At 33.1% G+C, this 21,184-nt stretch overlaps 1 protein-coding gene across 1 annotated transcript in view; it reads left to right on the top strand.

Moving 5' to 3' along the window:
- The window catches only part of LOC114330236 (uncharacterized), a 62,233-nt gene that overhangs the window by 17,646 nt on the left and 23,403 nt on the right, over positions 1-21,184 (top strand). The window contains exons 7-10 of the mRNA XM_050656702.1: positions 1,264-1,382; positions 3,094-3,313; positions 6,779-6,974; positions 19,013-19,624. Coding sequence (XP_050512659.1) covers positions 1,264-1,382; positions 3,094-3,313; positions 6,779-6,974; positions 19,013-19,624 — 1,147 coding nt within the window. The remainder of the gene's footprint in view (positions 1-1,263; positions 1,383-3,093; positions 3,314-6,778; positions 6,975-19,012; positions 19,625-21,184) is intronic.

Consider the following 21,184-nt stretch of genomic DNA (forward strand, 5'->3'; position numbering starts at 1 on the left):
TCTTACTCTTGCTCGTTGTCCTATCGGCCCTCTTCGGCCAAAAACTTTTCTGACTATGGCATCTTCCTCTCGCATGATTACATGCTCTATCCACCTAAGGGGTGCTACCTTAATGCATTTTACAACGTCAGGTTCTCCAAGGCTTCTATACAACTCAAAGTTGTAACGCCTGTGCCACAAATCTTGTTCTTTTATTCCTCCACAAATTTTTCTTAGATTTTTCGCTCGAAATGTTTAATCTTCGGAGTACGGAGATTATTTGACTTACTTAGATTACGATGATGGGTCAAGCGTGACCCATTCTCATTTTATTTATAAGGATGTTTTAAATAGTCAGTATTATTAAACAGTATCTTTAATTTAACAAAAAACAAACAAAATCCTAAATTATTGTATTTAAAATTTTTAAGATGGTTACCCATAGGGCATATACTAGTTCGCTCCGGCGGCCAGATTTTAATACCTTACAGAAAACGGGCATAGGTAAATTTGCTCCGGCCACATATTTGAATACATACGTATACTCGTAAACAGAGACGGCTGCGATTTACGTGTACTTACAAACATTATTGAAAATATTCTTCGAAATCCGAAGACCGGGTCAGGACTGACCCGGCATCATAGATGTTACGTAGAGTAAAAACTGTAATTTGCATGTTCACGAATTATATACGAAAAAATAGATTGAAACAAATAAGGAGAACTTACGATCAATAGGATTTGTAAAAAAACTATTTCATAAAATATTAAGAAATAACTGAATTTTGGGTCACGCTTGACCCAGTCTTCGTACTCCGAAGGTTAAGCAGTTCTTGGTCATTCTGTGTAAGTGACCAAGTTTCTGAACCATATGTTAGCACTGGTCTTATTAGTGTTTTAGACAGTCAATTTAATTTTTCTAGGTAGTTTTGAGACCATCTGTCTTCTTAAGCCATTGTAACACTTATTGACGAGCACTATTCTTCTTTTAATTTCTTCACTGACATTTCTATCCTTAGCAGCGAGCCTAGGTATATGAAAGTGTCGACACCTTCCAGTTCTAGGTCGTCAATTATTCTTGTAGGTGTCGGGTTGCTTAACCTAGTGCAATTTCTATTATGTGGTCTTTTGAACATTTATATTTAGTCCCGTTCTCTATGCTGTGTTGACAAGCTTGTAGAAGTTAATAAAAAAATGTTACATGGCGTTTTTGTATCATCCTTATCGTCTTTGTCCAAAATACTGCACCACAATGCAAATTACTGATACAAATTATTTTTTTAGCACACAAAGAAAGCGATTTGAGATAGATCCTGAGCATCAAGAACTCTACGAGAGAAAACTGGCTGAATTCAAGGAACAGAGAAGGAGAGTATATGAAGCGTGGAATATCGACCCGAAAGGTAAGCGAATTATTAGTGCTTATGGATTTTTAATCATTTATTGGTTGCTCCAATCAATCTTCAATCATCCTGAAATGTTTTGCTGCACTTTCTTCTTTGATATCCGTTTTCTCAAATCTTCCTCTCTGAACTATGCATATTTTGTAATAATTCGTTCGCCGGACCGACGATTCCCTTGCACTATTGCTATATAGAGTATAAATTTTTTATTTAAAGGATAATATTCCTAAAAACCCTTAAAAACATATTTTTGGGGGTTAAAGGTCTTTCGCCCAATTTTTGAATGTCTTAAAGGACTCGGTTACTTTAAATTATATTCTTCTTCTTCAGCCTTTAGTATTCCAATTTTGGACATAGGCCTCCCCCAATTCAATCCAGTTTTGTCTATTTTGTGCCACCTGTTTCCAGTTGTGTCCTCCAAACTTCTTTATGTCATCAGCCCATCTCATTTGTGGCCTTCCTCTACTTCTTCTTACTAACCACGGTATCTATTGTTGTATTTCGTGATTCAATTTTTTATCCTTCAGTCGGGCATTGTGTCCTGCGAAGCTCCATTTTAATTTGGCAGCATGTTCTCTTGCGTCTTTTACTTTGGTTTTGCTTCTAATCCATTTATTTGTTTTTTTTGTCTATGAGCGTCACCCCGAACATTGATCTTTCCATCGCTCTCTGTGCCTTTACTATTTTATCCATATTGGCCTTGGTTAGTGTCCACGTCTGTGAACCATACGTAAGTATATGGAGGATACAATGATCGTAAATTCTAAATTATATATAACCTATAAAAAAACCTTGATTTGATCTATTTTGAAGTCATGAAATTAGGAAAATCCTCAAAAACTCATAAAAAACAGTTTTTTGTGTTTTTGAAGGTGGGACACCTTACAGAAAAATCAGGAACAAATCAAAAATAGATTTTTTGATACAATACACAAAATAAAAAAAATCTAGACCTGTAGCCATCTCCAAAAAAAGTTATACGCTTTTTTCAAAAAGAAAAAATATGTTTTTGGTAAAAGAAAAGATGGTTCAGATTTGAATCTTTGATGGTTCAGATTTTTTCTTTTCTTTTAGTTTATACTTTATTCACCTTAAGTGGATATTAAAGAAAATAGTTCGCTAAAATTATTATCACGGTGAATGACACGATGTGAAATGCAATTTAGATTTCTCTTGTCGAGTATTTCGCCACTCTGTTATGCTTTATTTTTTCAACTTAAAAAGCTCAGAGGATACATAATTTCGAATTTTATTTCCTGACTTATTAGACTTTTGATATATTTTTGAGTTAGCCTACGGCTCCACGGGCGAGAAATTGACGCTAGCAGTAGCAGCAAAATGGACTTAAGGTTCCGCGGAACGGAATGGGAACAGCCGAACTGAACCGACTACGCACAAGTCCTGTAGTCGGTACAGTTCGGCCATTACCATTCCGTTCCGCGGAACCTCAAGTTCACTTGACTGCTACTGCCAGCGTCAATTTCTCGCCCGTGGAGCCGTTCGCTTACATACATTAAACCAGGCAAGTTTTGTAAAAACCTCAAAGGTGCATGTGAATTTTTTGAAATTTTTAAATTCATGGCCATCCACCTAAAAAAATTATGGTAGCCTTATTTTTTAATTACATAGAGCGTAAAAATAATATAAATAATAATAAAAATAATACCCTTTCCATTGCTTTGTTTTTTCTAAAACTAACTCTAATTTATAGACGAAGTAGAAAAGTATCTAAAGCACGAGAAGGAGCAGCGGGAATCTAAAAAACGCGTAAAAGAATGGACGGAATTCATAACGCCCATCCTAGAAAAAACCAGCGAAAAAGATTTCGATGTACACGATTACGAGACGAAAATCTTGGATCAAATGGAAATAGATGAGAGTAAGCAATTCAAAAACTTGGTCAATGGAAAACCTGCCGCAGAAGTAATAAGGTAAGATCTAATTTTATTGTATTTACTTTGTGTCTAGAAGTTTTTTTTTAATTCACGAATATTTTTAATTTACCTTCTCTCCTCGTCCTATTTAATTCTCACTGTCACTTTATATTTAACCTTTAACTACCCGCGCATCAAGTTATAACATAACTACACGCGTGGCGTACTTTGGACGCCACAAGAAAATACACTTAAAAACAGCGGATTTGTTTAATTTTTTTTTAAAAAAATACACTTAGTTGTTTGTTATAAACCTTATTCGGCATCAGTGAATACTTGGAGTTCCTTTTCAGTAAGCCAATTGGGATTTAAAACTGGAATCATGGAATAACTGGATTCCATGATAAATAAAATTACTAATAAAAAATTTTTTTAAATGTGATTTTTTACAGGAGAAAAAGTATTGTTTACAAAGAAAAATATATTTTTTGCCATAATGACTAAAAAACAATTAAAATATGTACTTATATTACGACTTATAGTTAGTAATATAATCCTGGGGTATATTGTCCACCACCGGAAACAACAAATAATAAAATGTAAATTACGATCTTTCCAGAACGCCGATTATAACGAAACTAAAACCAAATTGTAAAGCACATTCCAGTGATAGGTTAGAAAAATAAGCAAGGTCAAAAATTAAATTTTTAAATATATTTCCAGTAGAATTCTTATATCTGGCGTACAAAGTACGTCAGCGCGTGTAGTTAAAGGTTTACGTCAGTAACAATTTATTTAGTTCACAAAAACTACTTAGAGGTCTTTTTATACCAAAAAAATAAAAAATAGATATACCTATCCCGCAGTACAAAATCTTAAAAACCCAAAGAACAATGAGAGGACAAATTTTGCACATAAGACTAATGGGTAAAAAGATAAACGAGTGGATAAGAGAGAAAACAAAAGTGAGGGATGTATGACAAGAAGTTGCAAAACTGAAATGGAGATTTGCCAGACACAATATCAGACAAAAATAAGACCCATGGAACAAAATTCTTATAAATTATTGGATACCGTGGGAATATAGACGAAAGAGGTGAAGGTCCCAAATGAGATGGCCAGGATATCAAGAAGCACGTGAGCTCTAGATCAGAGGTTCTCAATCTGTGGTACATGTACCACTGGTGGTACATATATTATTGGCGGTGATACACAAAACACAGAAAAAATTAAAATAGTAGTACTTAATAAGTATTGATAATACAATTTAAAAATATAGGTGGTACCAAAAATAATAAAAATAACTGTAGGTGGTACGTCACTCAAAAAATTAACTATTTAGATGGGAAATAAGCCACAATTACATTGAAAAAAATAATTTTATTAATGTTTCGAAGCCCAAATCGGGTTTCGTTGTCAAAATACAAAATACTACTAAAATAAACAAAAATGTTGCTAAGTAAAAAAATTCTTCTAATAATTTATTTAACCTGACTCATTTATATTGGCAATTCAGACGTATATTATACATTTTAAAGTAGAAGACTTTAAAATGATATCGCCAATATTTATTGAGTTGCGTTCCTGGGACGACTTTACTAAAAGATAGTTCATTCGATTACATGAAATTAATCCCAACTCAAGAATATCCGTCACAAAAAAATCATAGCATGTGATATATCTTTAAAAAGACAACCAAATGCAACGATGGCACTAAAATTCTCGCGTTAGAGATTCCATAGTAAATCACGAGGGAAAACCAGGAAAAAAACCTCGTGATACTATCCCGACATTGTAAGTATTTGGTCTTACATTTAATTTACTTTCAAAAAAGTAATACCAAATTCTGACTTTAATATGTTTAAATTATAAATAATATTAATAATACATAGATATACAATAAGTAATACTAAAATATAAAATTTGTACTGACTCGATATGTTATTGACTTACTTATCGTGGTATTTTCTTTCTATTGAGTTCCCCTTTCAGTATGGGTAACCACATCCTACTGCATTCTACCAAGGAAGTTGCGACACAATTGGTTTCATTTAACATAATTAGAGCCGCTACTTTGATTTTTCTCTTTTTACTATCTGATTCTTTCAGGACTATACTTGAATCTCCCCACTGAACTCTATGTTCATTATCCCATGCGTATTGACATAATTGAGATCTATCAAATTCTCTATTTTTAATATAAGACTGATGTTCACTTATTCTCACGTTTAATGGTCTTGATGTTTCGCACCTAAATAAAATTGTTCGCATTTATATTTATATTTAGCTGAAACATCAAGACCATTAAACGTTAGAATAAGTGAACATCAGTCTTATATTAAAAATAGAGAATTTGATAGATCTCAAATATGTCAACACGCATGGGATAATGAACATAGAGTTCAGTGGAGAGATTCAAGTATAGTCCTGAAAAAATCAGATAGTAAAAAGGGAAAAATCAAAGAAGCGGCTCTAATTATGCTAAATGAAACCAATTGTGTCGCAAATTCCTCGGTAGAATGCAGTAGGATGTGGTTACCCATACTTAAAGGGGAACTCAATAGAAAGAAAATACCACGATTAGTAAGTCAATAACATATCGAGTTTGTACAAATTTTATATTTTAGTATTACTTATTGTATATCTACGTATTATTAATATTATTTATAATTTAAACATATTTAAGTCAGAATTTGGTATTAGTTTTTTGAAAGTAAATTAAATGTAAGACCAAATACTTACAATGTCGGGATAGTATCACGAGGTTTTTTTCCTGGTTTTCCCTCGTAATTTACTATGGAATCTCTAACGCGAGAATTTTACTGTCATCGTTGCATTTGGTTGTGTTTTTAAAGACAGTGTTATGATTTTTTTGTGACGGATATTCTTGAGTTGGGATTGATTTCATGTAATCGAATGAACTATCTTTTAGTAAAGTCGTCCCAGGAACGCAACATAATAAATATTGGCGATATCATTTTAAAGTCTTCTACTTTAAAATGTATAATATACGTCTGAATTGCCAATATAAATGAGTCAGATTAAATAAATTATTAGAAGAATATTTTTACTTAGCAACAACATTTTTGTTTATTTTAGTAGTATTTTGTATTTTGACAACGAATCCCGATTTGGGCTTCGAAACATTAATAAAATTATTTTTTTCAATTTAATTGTGGCTTATTTCCCATCTAAATAGTTAACATAAAAAATGTCAATAGGAAAAAGCTTCAGAACAACATCACTCAAAAAGGTTGAGAACCGCTGCTCAAGATGGATGACTGTATCGACATACAGAGAAGAATGGAAAATTATTGAAGAGGCCTATGTCCAAAGATGAACCTAAGAAGGTGTATTAGATATAGACATACATATATGGTACTATTACTTGAACATCAAGCACTATGCAAGTGTCACACGTCACAAGTCAATAATGGTGTATCTATCTTGATTTCACACCTTTAAATGCTTGTTTGTTTGTTTGTTTTTTCTTTGTTGGTAACACAAGTGAATTCTTTGTAGGTTTTTTGTTGCCTCGTTGCATTTGGCCAACACTGAAAATATAGAAATTTCTGGTAGTAAATCGGGAGAATTATCGAACGATACGTTTTCCATTAAATTGCTAAAGCGTGACAGGTATCACGAGCATTTAGCACAGTACGAAGCACCTTCGATAGAAAACTTCCGAGAACGAATAAAAAGAATGAGGGAACAACCGGTAAGTGCTTTTTATATTTGTACGAGGGAACGGTGAAAAGTTCTTGATATTAAAAAAGTAATATCTGTGACACCCGTATAATATAATAACAAAATGTTAGTTATATATATATATATATATATATATATATATATATATATATATATATATATATATATATAATAATATATAATATATATATATATATATATATATATATATATATATATATATATACATTCATTTATAGTACAATCCTGAGCCTTCGATAGTAAAACTTAAACACAAACCTGAACCACGTTAACCATCCTGAACCTGTATATTGGTTCAGGATTGTTTTCCTTTTATAACTGACATATATTTTTAAACTTACAATATAAATAATTTTTTTAAACTAGTGGTGTCATCAGCGGACAAAACTGATTAACTTTCAATTCAATATGTCACTTGGAATCCGAGAGAAACCTGTTTGTAGTATGGTTCAGCATTGTATCTTTTAGTTCAGACATTTGCCACTTTGGCGCTGGAAACAATTTCTCGAATATACATGATCTTTATGTATATATCACAATTAATACCATCCTGATCCATACCATGTGGCAACATTGCTTTGTCGTTATTTTGTGTAAAGATTCGGCGAATTCTATTTTTAGCCAGACAGATTTGTTAATAGGTATATATTATATACTTTAGTTTTGCAACTTTGCAAGATTCGTTTGTTTTGGTTCAGGAACGTCGCTGTGTGCGCTCGATGTAAAAGTGAATATGAATAATAAAGGACGTTGTAAATTGATGGTTGATATGTGTTTGTAAGTTAGGTAAAGTTTAGTTATACAGAAGGGATTAAAATAAATTCTCACTTTGAGAATAATGGTTTAAGGATTAAATGTATATTAAATTTATTTCTAGACAAAACATAACAGAAAATTTAAATCTTATTTAACAAAACAAAAACAACTTTGACATTTATTAATGTCAAAGGAACAAAATTGGGAACAAAAAAATTGAAGAAAATTGCTCCATGGGAAGCTGAGAAAATGCAATTTTTTTTAACGTATACCGATTTTGAACGTTGACATTCCATCTTCTCCAACCTGATGTTTTATTGAAATTTTGGTATTTTTGGTATTTTTCACTCGTAATACCGATAGTTTTATTATTATAATATATGTTATGAGTCTTTTGACGATATAAAAATTTGTGCGGAGAAAGAGAACCGAAATAGAAAGGTGATGATTCGAAAATTACCATCCTATTATGTATATCTTCGCCGTACATGCCGGTCAACTTTGACCGGTTGTATCTCAGGAACCACTCATCGCAATTAAATAGTTTTTCTTTTAAAAGAAGCGTCCTGCCGCTTTCTTCCCAAGACCGTTTTCATAATTTAATTTAATTTAATATTTTCCGAGATATTATATTTGTTTATAAGGCAAAAAATTGTTTATAATTTTAAAATATTCCTAAGGCCGCTCAAATAGTCCAATTTCAATTCTGTAAAGTACATTAGATAGGTATAGTGCCATTTTATACAAAAATCATAGTTATTCTTATGCATCATAATTACTGTGGTTATTATGGCGACCCTAAATTTTTAATTAACAATTTAATTGTTGCTAAACTGTAAAAGCTCTTTTGGTAGATAGATCTATTTATTGATAAATAATTACTAACCTAAAATTTTAGTTGAAATTAAAAATTTTGTTGAAAAAAACCCGCATTTTCCGAAAAAAAATTTCGTCGAAGTAAATCGAGAAAAATCTGTCTCTATGCAGAATTTCATTACGGTGAATTTTTATTTGGGTGTTTGTGGTGTAAAGTTAAAATCTTTGGAATTGTAGTGCAAAGATTGAAAAAACACGATTTTCGGGCGCCATTTTGTTTATAGAAAAGTAGCACACTGTCTGTGGACTTTGCCTACCTATATTATTAATATATAGGATCATAAGATTCGATTCCAGCAATAAAATTGCTGGTAAATAACTTTTCCCAAAAATTGCTTATTCTCCGATAATCTGCCCAGACTATTCTTGCAGTTCTCAAATTTAAATATTCTACTAAGAAAGAGCCATCCACATAATATATGTGAAGAATTGGTTGACAGCAAGCAGCGTGAGAACGATTCGTTAATATTTGAAGAAGTGGTTGATAGAGCGGATCACGGGAATAACGTTTCTTCAATATCATTTGAAAAACCGGTTGAATGAGATAAGCGCGAGAAGGACGAATCCCTAATAATAAAGAAACTCTTAAATTTTGATAGTAAACAAAAAAGTGAACAGACAAGCAGCAGTTCTGTAGCTAAAAGGATATCATCTCTTGTTTTAGAAGAGAAGGTAATAACTCAATTAAATTACGATCATCATCATCATTCAACCCGGATCTATCCACTGCTGGATATAGGTCTCCCTAAGTATTTTCCATGCATTTCTGTTTTGTGCTGTTTGCATCAAATTTTTGTCGATCCGTTTTATTTCTTCAGACCATTTGGTTGGCGGACGACCTCTACTTCGATATGCTTCTTGTATTGGTCTCCAGTGTATTATTTGCTGTGTCCATCTGTTATCCGACATTCTAGCTATGTGTCCAGCCCAGTTCCACTTTAGTATGGCATCCGTCACTCCTCTTCTCCGTCTTATCTCCCTGTTCGTAATTCGATTCCTACGAGGAATGCCTAACATTGAGGCTCCATTCCATGGCTTTAAATTACGATATAAGCAGTATAATATGGCATCCAAAACAATTTGGTACTTTACGTTTTCCTAAACTCCAATAATTGTCAAACTAATAATCTGTGAGAAAGCCTATAACGTAAGGAAAGAAGCAGAATTGATTTTAATCCATTAGACATGACATACCCTGGTAAGTTTGTTTTGTCGTTTACGGCTCGTAAGACGGTTTTTTGTGTCCAACAAAACAAACCAAACTCAGCTGCATGTATAAAAAGCCTATATGACAAGTCGTAAATGACGAAATAACTTGGTCACAAGATTCTGTGTCTAATAAGTTAAAATCAATTATGATTATTTTTTTAATGTTACTTTACTTTTCGAACGAGACAGTCGATATTACCAGTTTGCTTATCTATAGTTAAATATAAATACAAAAATAAAAATCCAGTTTTTGTGGTGAAACAAATTAAACGACTGTTAATGGGACCCAAAAAGCGAAAATGGATTCCGCTTCGACGGCGATAAATCGGAATATTCTGCAATCTAACGAACCTATGCAATGTGACGCAATGGGTACTAGTCAGCAGCCAGTGGCGTACGCTCCAAAATACCAAATGTGCACTGATCAACAATTACAAGGTAATATGCAAATTTCTCAACCATTAAACACATCTTACTCTCAACCCTTAAAGCAACCCCAATATACTAACCCACCTTCCACCTCATTAAATCAAACCGAATGGAAAACAGTCGAAAACTCCAACAAAAGACATCGAACTAGTCCAGACAAAAGAATTGTAAAGCAAACAAAAATAAACGATTACTGGCTGAACTCGCCGACTACCACTTCTAACAGATTCGAGGCACTAAATAGCGAGTCAAAAGATGATGAAATAAATGACAATGAAAGCACAAGTGAAAAAGAGAAAATAACCAAACCGCCTCCAATATTTATTAAGGGGGTTAAACACATACCCCCACTTATCGAATTACTAAACCAAATTGCTGAAAATAATTACGAATTAAAAGTTCTTAGCTCCGATCAAGTTAAACTTCAGCCAAAATCTGCTGACTACTATAGTACAATAACAAAAGCCCTATCGGAAAAAAAGACAGAGTTTCATACTTATCAAATAAAAAACGAGCGCAGTTTCAGGGTTGTTCTTAAGAACATGCATTACTCGATGGACAAAAATCTTATAAAAAAGGAAATAGAAGAGAAAGGCCACACTGTTAGAAACATTTGGAACATCAAACACCCTAAAACTAAAGATCAGCTATCACTATTTTTCGTCGACTTGGAACCTTCTGATAATAATAGAAATTATATATGACATTGAGTTCTTATTAAACCATAAGATTAAAATTGAACCACCGTACCAGAAAAGAGAGATACCACAATGTTCTAGATGTCAACGATACGGACATACCAAATCATACTGCCACCTTAGACCACGATGTGTAAAGTGCACAGGGGATCATGCAACAGAGCAATGCACTAATAAAGAAAGAAGTGCCAACGTCAAGTGTGTACTCTGCGAGGGAGACCACCCAGCAAACTACAAAGGTTGCAGGGTATACAAGGAGCTACAAACGAAAAAATTCCCAACGATTAGACCCAGGCCTAGCATGCCAATTAATCATGCACAACATGTCCAAGCAGGAGTTACCTACGCCCAAATCGTTAATAACTCACAACAAATTACGAATAGTAATACAAACCAAACAGAAGTAATTACTACCAATACTCCCGCCTCAAATGACATGGCTGAACTAAAGAATATGTTAAAAGTCCTGATGGAACAAATGGGTACACTGTTAAACCTTCTCACCACCGTCGTCACTAAATTAACAAAATGATCAAATTCTTGAAAATAGCTATTTGGAATGCCAACGGGCTAACAAATCATGCTCAAGAAGTTAAAGCTTTTATACTAATACACAACATCGACATAATGTTAATATCTGAAACACACTTTACAAATAGAAGCTATCTGAGAATTCCCAACTATGCAATATATAACACCAAACATCCAGATGGCACTGCACATGGAGGAACTGCAATCATAATTAAGTCATCTATAAAACACCACGAGTTAAATAAGTTTAAAAGAGACTATATACAAGCAACAAGTATTAGTATAGAAGACTGGAACGGTCCTTTAACAGTAACTGCAATATATAGTCCACCATGACATACTATAGCCAAAAATCAATACCAAGAATTCTTCAACACACTTGGAAACAGGTTTCTAGCAGGCGGCGATTATAACGCAAAACACACTCACTGGGGATCCAGGCTAATAACTCCGAAAGGTAGGCAATTATACATGGCAATGGAAACCAACAACCTTAAATACATATCTACTGGCGAACCCACATACTGGCCCACAGACACAAACAAAATTCCAGATTTGGTTGATTTCTGTGTGACTAAAGGAATACCACTTGAATCCCAGAGAGCACAATCTTGTTTCGATCTTTCATCCGACCACTCTCCTGTCTTGGTCATGATATCTACGAATATCCTCGAAACACAACCTCCACCATATCTAAGTAGTAAATATACCAATTGGATTAAATTCCGGGCTATCCTTGATGAGAGACTGGACCTAAACATCCCACTAAAATCGGATGGCGAAATTGACGAAGCAGTAAATCAATTAAGTAGGATAATTCAGAAAGCTGGCTGGCAGTCAACACCTAAACAACCAAGAACAATCATACACAAAGATTTACCCAACGAAATAAAAGAAAAAATCGCAGAAAAAAGAAGACTAAGGAAAGTATGGCAAAGAACCCGTGCACCCCAGGATAAAAATAGATTAAACCAAGCTACAGCGCGACTAAAAACTTTGTTAAACAACAATAAAAACAACGACATAAAACGATATCTACAAAATCTATCTGCTACGGAAACCTCCGAATACTCGCTATGGAAGGCAACACGAAAGATTAACAGACCACAACTCTCTAATCCGCCTATCCGGGCCAGTAACGGACGATGGGCTAAAAGTAACAACGAAAAAGCTACAGTCTTTGCCAAATACCTGGAGGAAGTGTTCCAACCACATGCCCAAAACAACAACTCTGATGCAGAAGATAATATTCAATTGTATTTAGAATATCCATACCAACTAGAAGCACCGTTGGAGAAATTCACAGCCAAACAAGTTTTCAACAAAATCCAAACAGATATGAATCCGAAAAAGTCCCCAGGGTTCGACTTAATCACTGCAAGAATTTTAAAAGAACTTCCCAAGAAAGGCGTGCAATATTTGACACAGATTTTTAACGCAATCTTAAGAACTGGTTACTATCCCCTTTTGTGGAAAGTGGCACAAATCATCTTAATACCCAAACCAGGCAAGCCTGTAGAAGAAGTTAAGTCCTATAGACCTATCAGTCTACTTTCAGTGATGTCAAAGGTTTTTGAAAAACTCTTACTAGACAGATTACAGCCAATCCTCGTGGAAAAGCAGCTAATACCCAACCACCAGTTTGGATTTAGACAACAACATGCTACCACCGAGCAAATTCATCGAGTCTGCAATTCCATAAACAAAGCCTTAGAAGAGAAGCAATACTGCTCTGCAGCCTTTTTGGATGTCTCGCAGGCTTTTGATAAAGTCTGGCACACTGGCTTGCTATACAAAATAAGAAAAGTCCTTCCTCTCAACTACTTTCTAATCCTCAAGTCCTATCTCTCCGACCGCCATTTCCTTGTAAAAGTTAAAGATCAGTGCACTAACTTATATCCAATCAACGCTGGAGTACCTCAGGGTAGTGTCCTTGGACCAGTTCTCTACCTACTCTACACAGCAGATCTTCCTACAAGCCAAAAACATCATCACAGCCACATATGCAGATGACACAGCAATCATTGCAGCTCACTCAAACCCGTACATCGCCTCGCAACTGCTCCAGACAAATCTCGACAGTATAAATATCTGGTTACAAACATGGCGAATTAAAGTAAACGAAAGCAAGTCATTACATATAACGTTCACTAATCGAAAAGATACGTGCCCAACCGTCTCAATAAATAATCAAGTACTACAACAAAAGGATGACGTAAAATACCTAGGTATGCACTTGGACCGCAGATTAACGTGGAAGAAACACATATTCACGAAAAGAAAACAGTTGGGTCTGAAACTCAATAAAATGTACTGGCTGATAGGAAAAAGGTCACAACTGAGTTTGTACAATAAAATTTTAGTATACAAGGCAGTGATTAAGCCAATATGGAGCTATGGTATCCAACTGTGAGGATCTGCGTCGAGATCCAATATCGACATCCTGGAGAGATTCCAATCGAAAACCTTGCGCATTATCACAAATGCACCGTGGTACATGCCCAATGAACACATCAATCGTGATCTCCAAATGAAGACTGTCAAAGAAGAAATTGCCAGTTACGCCCAAAAATACGACATCCGACTACAAAACCACCCCAACAGGCTAGCGAAGAACCTAATGAGACCCCAGGCAAACAGAAGGTTAAAGCGCCACACTCCAAGCGATCTACGAACAAGATTTTAAATTTTAAATTTTCAAAAATATTTTATTTATTATAGAGTTTTATTTATAGGGTTTTACTTATTAGTCACAAATAATTTTGTTAAGTACTAAAATTATGATTTTATAGGTTATTGTCACTGGACAGTCTCCTGCAAGTCTCTTTTAATTGTTAAACAATTTACTTATTGTAATCATTATTACAGATTGTAAATAAATGGGATGTTAAAAAAAAAAAAAAAAATGTTACTTTACTTAAATCTTTCCTATTTCTTTTAACGTGTTCGATTCATTGTACATTTTTTTAGCCACTTGTTGAAAAAACGTTGAGGAAAAATTACAAAGATCCAAGGGATTTTTGCTTCTATTGCGAAAAGGATGTACAATCTCATTTTGCTAGACATATTTCTAAATGGCACTCAGAAGAAATTGAGGTAGTTAAAATATTATGTCATAAAGTTAATTTGAAAGAGAGACGATTGGCTTTATCAAACTTAAGAAGGGAAATTTTATCAGAAATCGGGCAGATGCCGCATTAAGACCTGTTAAAGGACAAACCTTACTGATAAGTCGTCAAGTGCAGATATATATCTACCGTGCAAGTATTGTTTGGGATACTATAATAAAAAATTTTTACTTAAGCATACCAAAATTTGTCCGTCTAATAATTATGATAAGGATAATAATAGAAGACAAACGTCCCAAAGCGACGGACAAATTACTTTGTTTCTACACCATTTTCTTAAACATGACGATTTATTAAAATCAAAAAAAAATTCAGGATGCACGCAGATGACATAAATATTATTGCCAAAAAAGATCCCTTAATTTGTCAGTATACATATTTATACATAAAAGGCCGTCAAAGTAAAGGCAATATGGATTTGGTAAGAAAGAATATGCGAAAACTTGAAAAACTCTTACACTTTGCAAGACTACAAAATCCAGAGATTAAGAAACTTATAGGTATTCTTCGCCTAAAGCATTTTCAACTAATAATTTTTGGAGTTAATAAACTGGCAAAATATAATCCAGAAACAGAAAATTATGAGTCACCAACGTTGGCCATAAATTTTGGGACACTTATAAAAAAAATCTTGCGACTTAGCAGATATTAATCTTGTTCAGATTGAGGACACAAGCGATGAGAGAAAAGACCTTAAAATATTGAAAAATCTTATAGAATCCCAATGGTGCAATAAAGTTTCTGCACAAGCATGTACCAACTTCAATCAGAATAAATGAAACAAGGAAGAACTTCTGCCGCTTACTAACGACCTCAGAAACTTAACATTTTTTTGCAAACAACTGCAGAAGAATTATTTGACAAATTGAAATCAGATGAGTATGATTTTAAGACCTATAATTCATTAAAAGACACACTGTATGCGCAAGTCATTCTTCTTAACAGACGAAGACCAGCAGAGATGGCTCAGCTAAAGATCCAAACGTTTAAATGTATTAATTTAGGGGGTGAAAATGCTCCGAATTCGAAAAATGTTTAACTCAAGCTGAAAAATGTTTATTAAAAACTTACAGTCGTTTAGTTAGAGGAGGTAAGCGTGGAAGAGGAGTAACCATGTTGTTATCACTATCAATGAAAATGCATTTCGATTATATTTTACACTGTAGAAATAGCTTTGTAATTGAAAGTGACTTTGTATTTCACACCACTGGAAGAGGATTTGTTGATGGAACTAAAATTATTCATAAATATGCCAAGAAATGTCAGTGCGAGTATAACAGCAACAATACTTTGAAAGCATTTGGCCACCATTACTCAACTTCTCCAATTTTACAATAATGATATGGAGCAATTAAGCAAATTCATGGGACATACATTACAAACGCATTGCAATTATTATCGTTTGTCTGAAAAAGTATATCAAACTGCTAAAATTTCTAAACTTTTACTTTTAATGATGGAAGGAGCTGAAAAATACAAAGGTAAAACTTTAGACGAAATTGACATTAACTTACCTCCTCTCTCTGACGCGCAAGGTGAAGAAATGGAAAATATATATTGGATGATAATCTAAACGCCGATTACCAGATTCCATCTACTTCAGCTAACTTAGCTAATAATAAAGAACCACCAAAAAAAAAGGGCCATTTAAAAAAGAAAATCTTTATTGATAGGAGACAACCATGGAGAAAGCAACAAAAAAGTATTATCGCAGAATATTTTTCCGACCATATTAAAAACAGAAAGCCTCCCGTTGAGGTAGAAGTGCATCAACTTATTGGAGTCTCGAGGTATTTAAAGAAAGAAAATGCACAAGTATCAAAGCTGTCGTTTATAATATATGTATAAAGGAAAACATTAAATATTAAACACTATTTTTCAAATATTTTTTAGTTGATGTTTAATTTTTTTTTCACTATTTTGAAAGACATTATTGTTTTATTTTTGATCTGTATCACATTATTCTTACGCTTGCAGGCAATTGAAATTGCCATTACTTAAGCTATAATCAATAATAAAATCAAGTAATGTACAAATGTACCTACTTTTGATAATAAATTATTGTACCGAAAACTTTCCTGATTTATTCCTTTTTTGTTAATCTGCATAAATTGCTGTCAACATAGGTACGTCATATTTTTGACATTCATTTCTTTATAAGAATTGGAACCTGGAACCTATAGTTTATAGTAATATGATGCTGCCATTGCTGTTAATTCGGTGGGACATAATATCGTTTTGCAATATTATGATGGGTTCGCCTTCTTTATGATATTCATTATGTGGGACGGATCTTTTGCAGTAATGTGATACCTTCGCCGACAAGTTTGTTACTGTTTAAAACCCTTTTTTAACTAATGAGTTTTATATTAGGTATTATTTTTAAATAATATATAACGTTACTGTGCAATCCACTATGTACTTCATTTTTTTGCATTTTTAAACATTTGTTGTTGTTGAGATACAATCAAAACTTACGCCAACGAGTTTATCATTTTGTTTGATAAAAGAGGTTGCTTTAATTTCTTATATATAATATTTTATTACAATCAGTTTAATAGTTTGTTTTTTTGAGATATTTATAATTTGTAATTTTTTAAAGCCTGTATGTTTATTATTTTGAAAAATAAACTAACTAACTAAATAAATTACTGCTGTCATTACTCCACAGGCGAGTGTTCTTGTAATCTGAGATCCCAATCCCAGGGACCACCATTATAAGACACTAAGTTTTATTCAATTTATTCTTCTCCGGAAAATAAATAAACAGAGGGGTTTGTCTATTTGTTCACTTCATGAACAATACAAATAATTTACTAGATAAATTGTAACTATCCAAAAAGGTGTAAACTTATGCATATGTAAAAGATAATTCTTGCATTTCTTTTGTTAATTTTTATTTTGACTACTTACTGAAGCCATACGAAAATTTCCCTAAGAATCCCATTTCACTTAAAACTGGCAACATCTATTAGGCTCAGGTTTGTATATATACACATATGTTTGGGTTCAGAATTGACTGAAATAACAAGGGGATCAGGATTATGTCAATAATATGTAAAATCCCTATTTATATATCTTTAAAAATATTAAAAATTTCTTTTGTATATATACATTTTTGAAATCCCCGCTAGAATTAATGAATATAAGCGTGCCGTGGGCAACTATAAATACTCTAGATAATTGAGGTTCAGGATTGTACGGTTTTCCAGATGGTTCAGGTATGATATAAAGATGTATATATATATATATATATATATCTATATATATATATATATATATATATATATATATATATATATATATATATATATATATTAGATGGACCAAGGATATAAAATTTTATCAACGTAGAATGAAGTAAACACTTCTGTTGTATTTAAGTATATGAATTTATTAAACAATTCTTAATTAATTAATTGCACAAGGTACAATTTTCGAGCAAGTATGATGGTACTCCATCCTAAGGAACATCCTAGGTTAGTCGGGGTAGTTACCCCCTATGATAGGGGTTGATGAAGTAAACACTTTTACTGAATACTTATTTATTTACCAACTCTAAATACCACAGTAACTAGTTGGTGCGTTCGAAGTCTAGCTGTTTAATCATGTATCTGAATCACGAATGATAATTGATAAACTAATGAAATAGAATGATCCAAAATGCTTTGCTGTAACTATAAATAAACTCGGAAAGTGTTGATGTTTTTAATGCTGACTTCAGCTTGACCGTGAATTAAGAATAATATTGAACCGCTGACGAGGCGTTATTGAAAACTGGTGCACTTGTGTTAAGTAATCGGTGTCACCTCAATTATTTAAAAACAAACGTGATGTTTGTTTTGTAGGACATTTAAAAATTAAACGAATATGTCTTGCTCTTATTTTGGATGATGATAATCCTGTACACAAGGATGAAATACATCCACGTTATTTTACAAATTTTAAGACATCGACTTAATGTCGACTACTTTTTAATGTCTAATGTAGAAGTAATATAATTTAAAGGTTTTTACACCTATTGAAGTGGCTAGTTTCAAATACTAGTACACTGGACGTAAGTAACAACATTTTCTATATTTTCAACTGTCAAAATTTCACCCTTTTGCTTTTAATTTAAGTGGTTTACTTTTTTCCTGGTTCACACTGATGATGGTCAATTTGACCGAAAACGTTTTGTACAATTTCCACTACCTCGTGGATAAATTTTAAGAATTTTTTAATAAATTCATATACCTAAATACAACAGAAGTGTTTACTTTATTCTACGTTGTTTTATCGAAGTTATACTGCCAACTACAGGGTTTACCCTTTTTAAAGTTTTAAAAGTTTATATTTTCAACGTTGCCAAATGTACGGTTTCTGACACATAACACATTTTGATTATAAAATTTTTACAGACTGTAGAAGTACCAGTTCAACCGATTCAACCTGTCTGTAAACGTCAACGATTGGAACGAACGCAAAAGAAACGGAAGAAAAAATTTGTGGTGTCTTCCAGTGACGAAGAAGAAGATTACCAGGCAAATTCATATCAGAGTGTACGAAGCTCTAGAAGTTTTGCAGATAGTGGCTACCAAACGAATTCGTATGAGAGTAGACGAAGCTCAAGAAGTACATCAGAAGTTACTCAGGAATCGTCTCAAATTACCACCACCATTGCAGATATACATCAAACACCTGTGAAGTCATATCCAGCAAAAAGGTCGAAAGGTAGTGCAAGTCATACTCCGAAGCATAATAAAGGTTTTGCAGATAGTGGCTACCAGGCAGATTCGTATGACAGTGTACAAAGCTCACAAAATATATCAGTTACTCAGGAATTGTCTCAAATTACTGCCATAGCCGATATACATAAAACACCAGTGCGGTCACATCCAGCAAAAAAATTGAAAGGCAGCACAGATCATACACCGACGCATATCAAAGGAAAGAGTATACTGACTGGAAATTCTTTCAGTGAAACCAGTACCTTCGATATCGATGCTCATTCGACGCCTTCAACATGCAGGGTAAGCGATTTACTTTTTGTATTCTGAAAATATAATTCTAGATATTTTTATATCAGAAAAACTTTCATAAGAATTTTTTTTTTTTGGAAATACAATATATAAAAGTGAATATGTTACTTCGAGCATGGGGAAACATTAATATTAATAATCTATACACAACTCATTGTATAGTACCGGGTGTCCCAATAAGAATGGCTCTCGTCCATATCTCAGGAACCGTTTATAGTACAGCTTTGAAAGCTTTGAAAAAAAAAAATATTTATAACAAAAGTTGCATCGGGAAAAGCCTGGAAATTATTTTCATAATTGTAGGTCCACCGCTAGAGGGCGTAATTGAATATCAAAAATTAAAAAATCAAAATTTTGCAAAATTTATCTAATGAAAGGGAACTGGAAATCCAATCATCGTATTCCTCATAAAATTCTGCGTATATTTGATTTGACAAGTTTAAGTCTACCTTTGCAAATAAGAGGTGGGGGTGAGTAGGAACCTTCTTATGAAAAAATGGCTGTAAGTCCGGTTCTGCTAAATCGGATTTTGCATACTTGGTCTTGTTGAAAACAGCTCTTTTTCGTCAATGTGTCTTATTTTCGAAATAGCCTAATAAGTAATGTGCAAGCTAATAGGCGTTATTTAAGGTACTAGTACACTTTAGAAGGCCAAAAATAAGCATTTTTCAAGATTTTTTTTCTCAGAACCCTTATTAAAAATGAACATAAAACTTTTTTCATATTAATATCTAATTCTTAGAGAATACAAAAAATATATCTTTTTTCATTTACGCACGTACACTAATATTGTAGAGGGCGCCAAAGTCGAGGCCTCGAAAAAAAGTAGTTCCGATGGCGGACAGTTAATCTCAGGATTGGGATCTATGAAACAAAAAAATCGTACGCCATTTGAAAACGGAAGGTCTCTTACGTGACAATTTACCACCATTAGTGAAAAATTCCGCAAAAAAAAGATTTTACGGAAATTTGAAAAAAATTTGTGAAAAAATCGCCCGTTTTTCTTCAGTTTTTCATGGTTAAAAAATATATATTTTTTATTTCTTGGTCAAATTGTGGTAAATTGTCACGTAAGAAACCTTGCTTATTCAAATGCCGTACGATTTTTTTGTTTCAGATATCCCAATCCTGAGATTAACTGTCCGCCATCATTTTTCGAGGCCTCGCCTTTTGCGCCTTCTACAATATTAGTGCACGTGCATAAATGAGAAAAGATATATTTTTTGTACTCTCTAAGAGTTAGATATTAATATGTAAGTAGTTTTATGTTCATTTTTAATAAAGGTTCTGAGAAAAAAATTCTTGAAAAAAATTATTATTTTTGGTCTTCTAAAGTGTACTAGTACCTTAATTATTTTCGGAAATCTAGTTTTTTTTGGAAAATATTAAATACAATTATGCATTTTTAATCCTGTATTACAAAATTAGACCAAATTAGCAACATAATACCGAAAACCGCATGTCGATACATTTTTTCTATCTCGAGATATCTTAAGAAACGTGTAAATTTTAAACAACTGTGTTAATGTCACCGGTAAACGAAGTTAAGGA

Source organism: Diabrotica virgifera, chromosome 7 (assembly GCF_917563875.1).
Source record: "Diabrotica virgifera virgifera chromosome 7, PGI_DIABVI_V3a".
NCBI classification, from domain to species: domain Eukaryota; kingdom Metazoa; phylum Arthropoda; class Insecta; order Coleoptera; family Chrysomelidae; genus Diabrotica; species Diabrotica virgifera.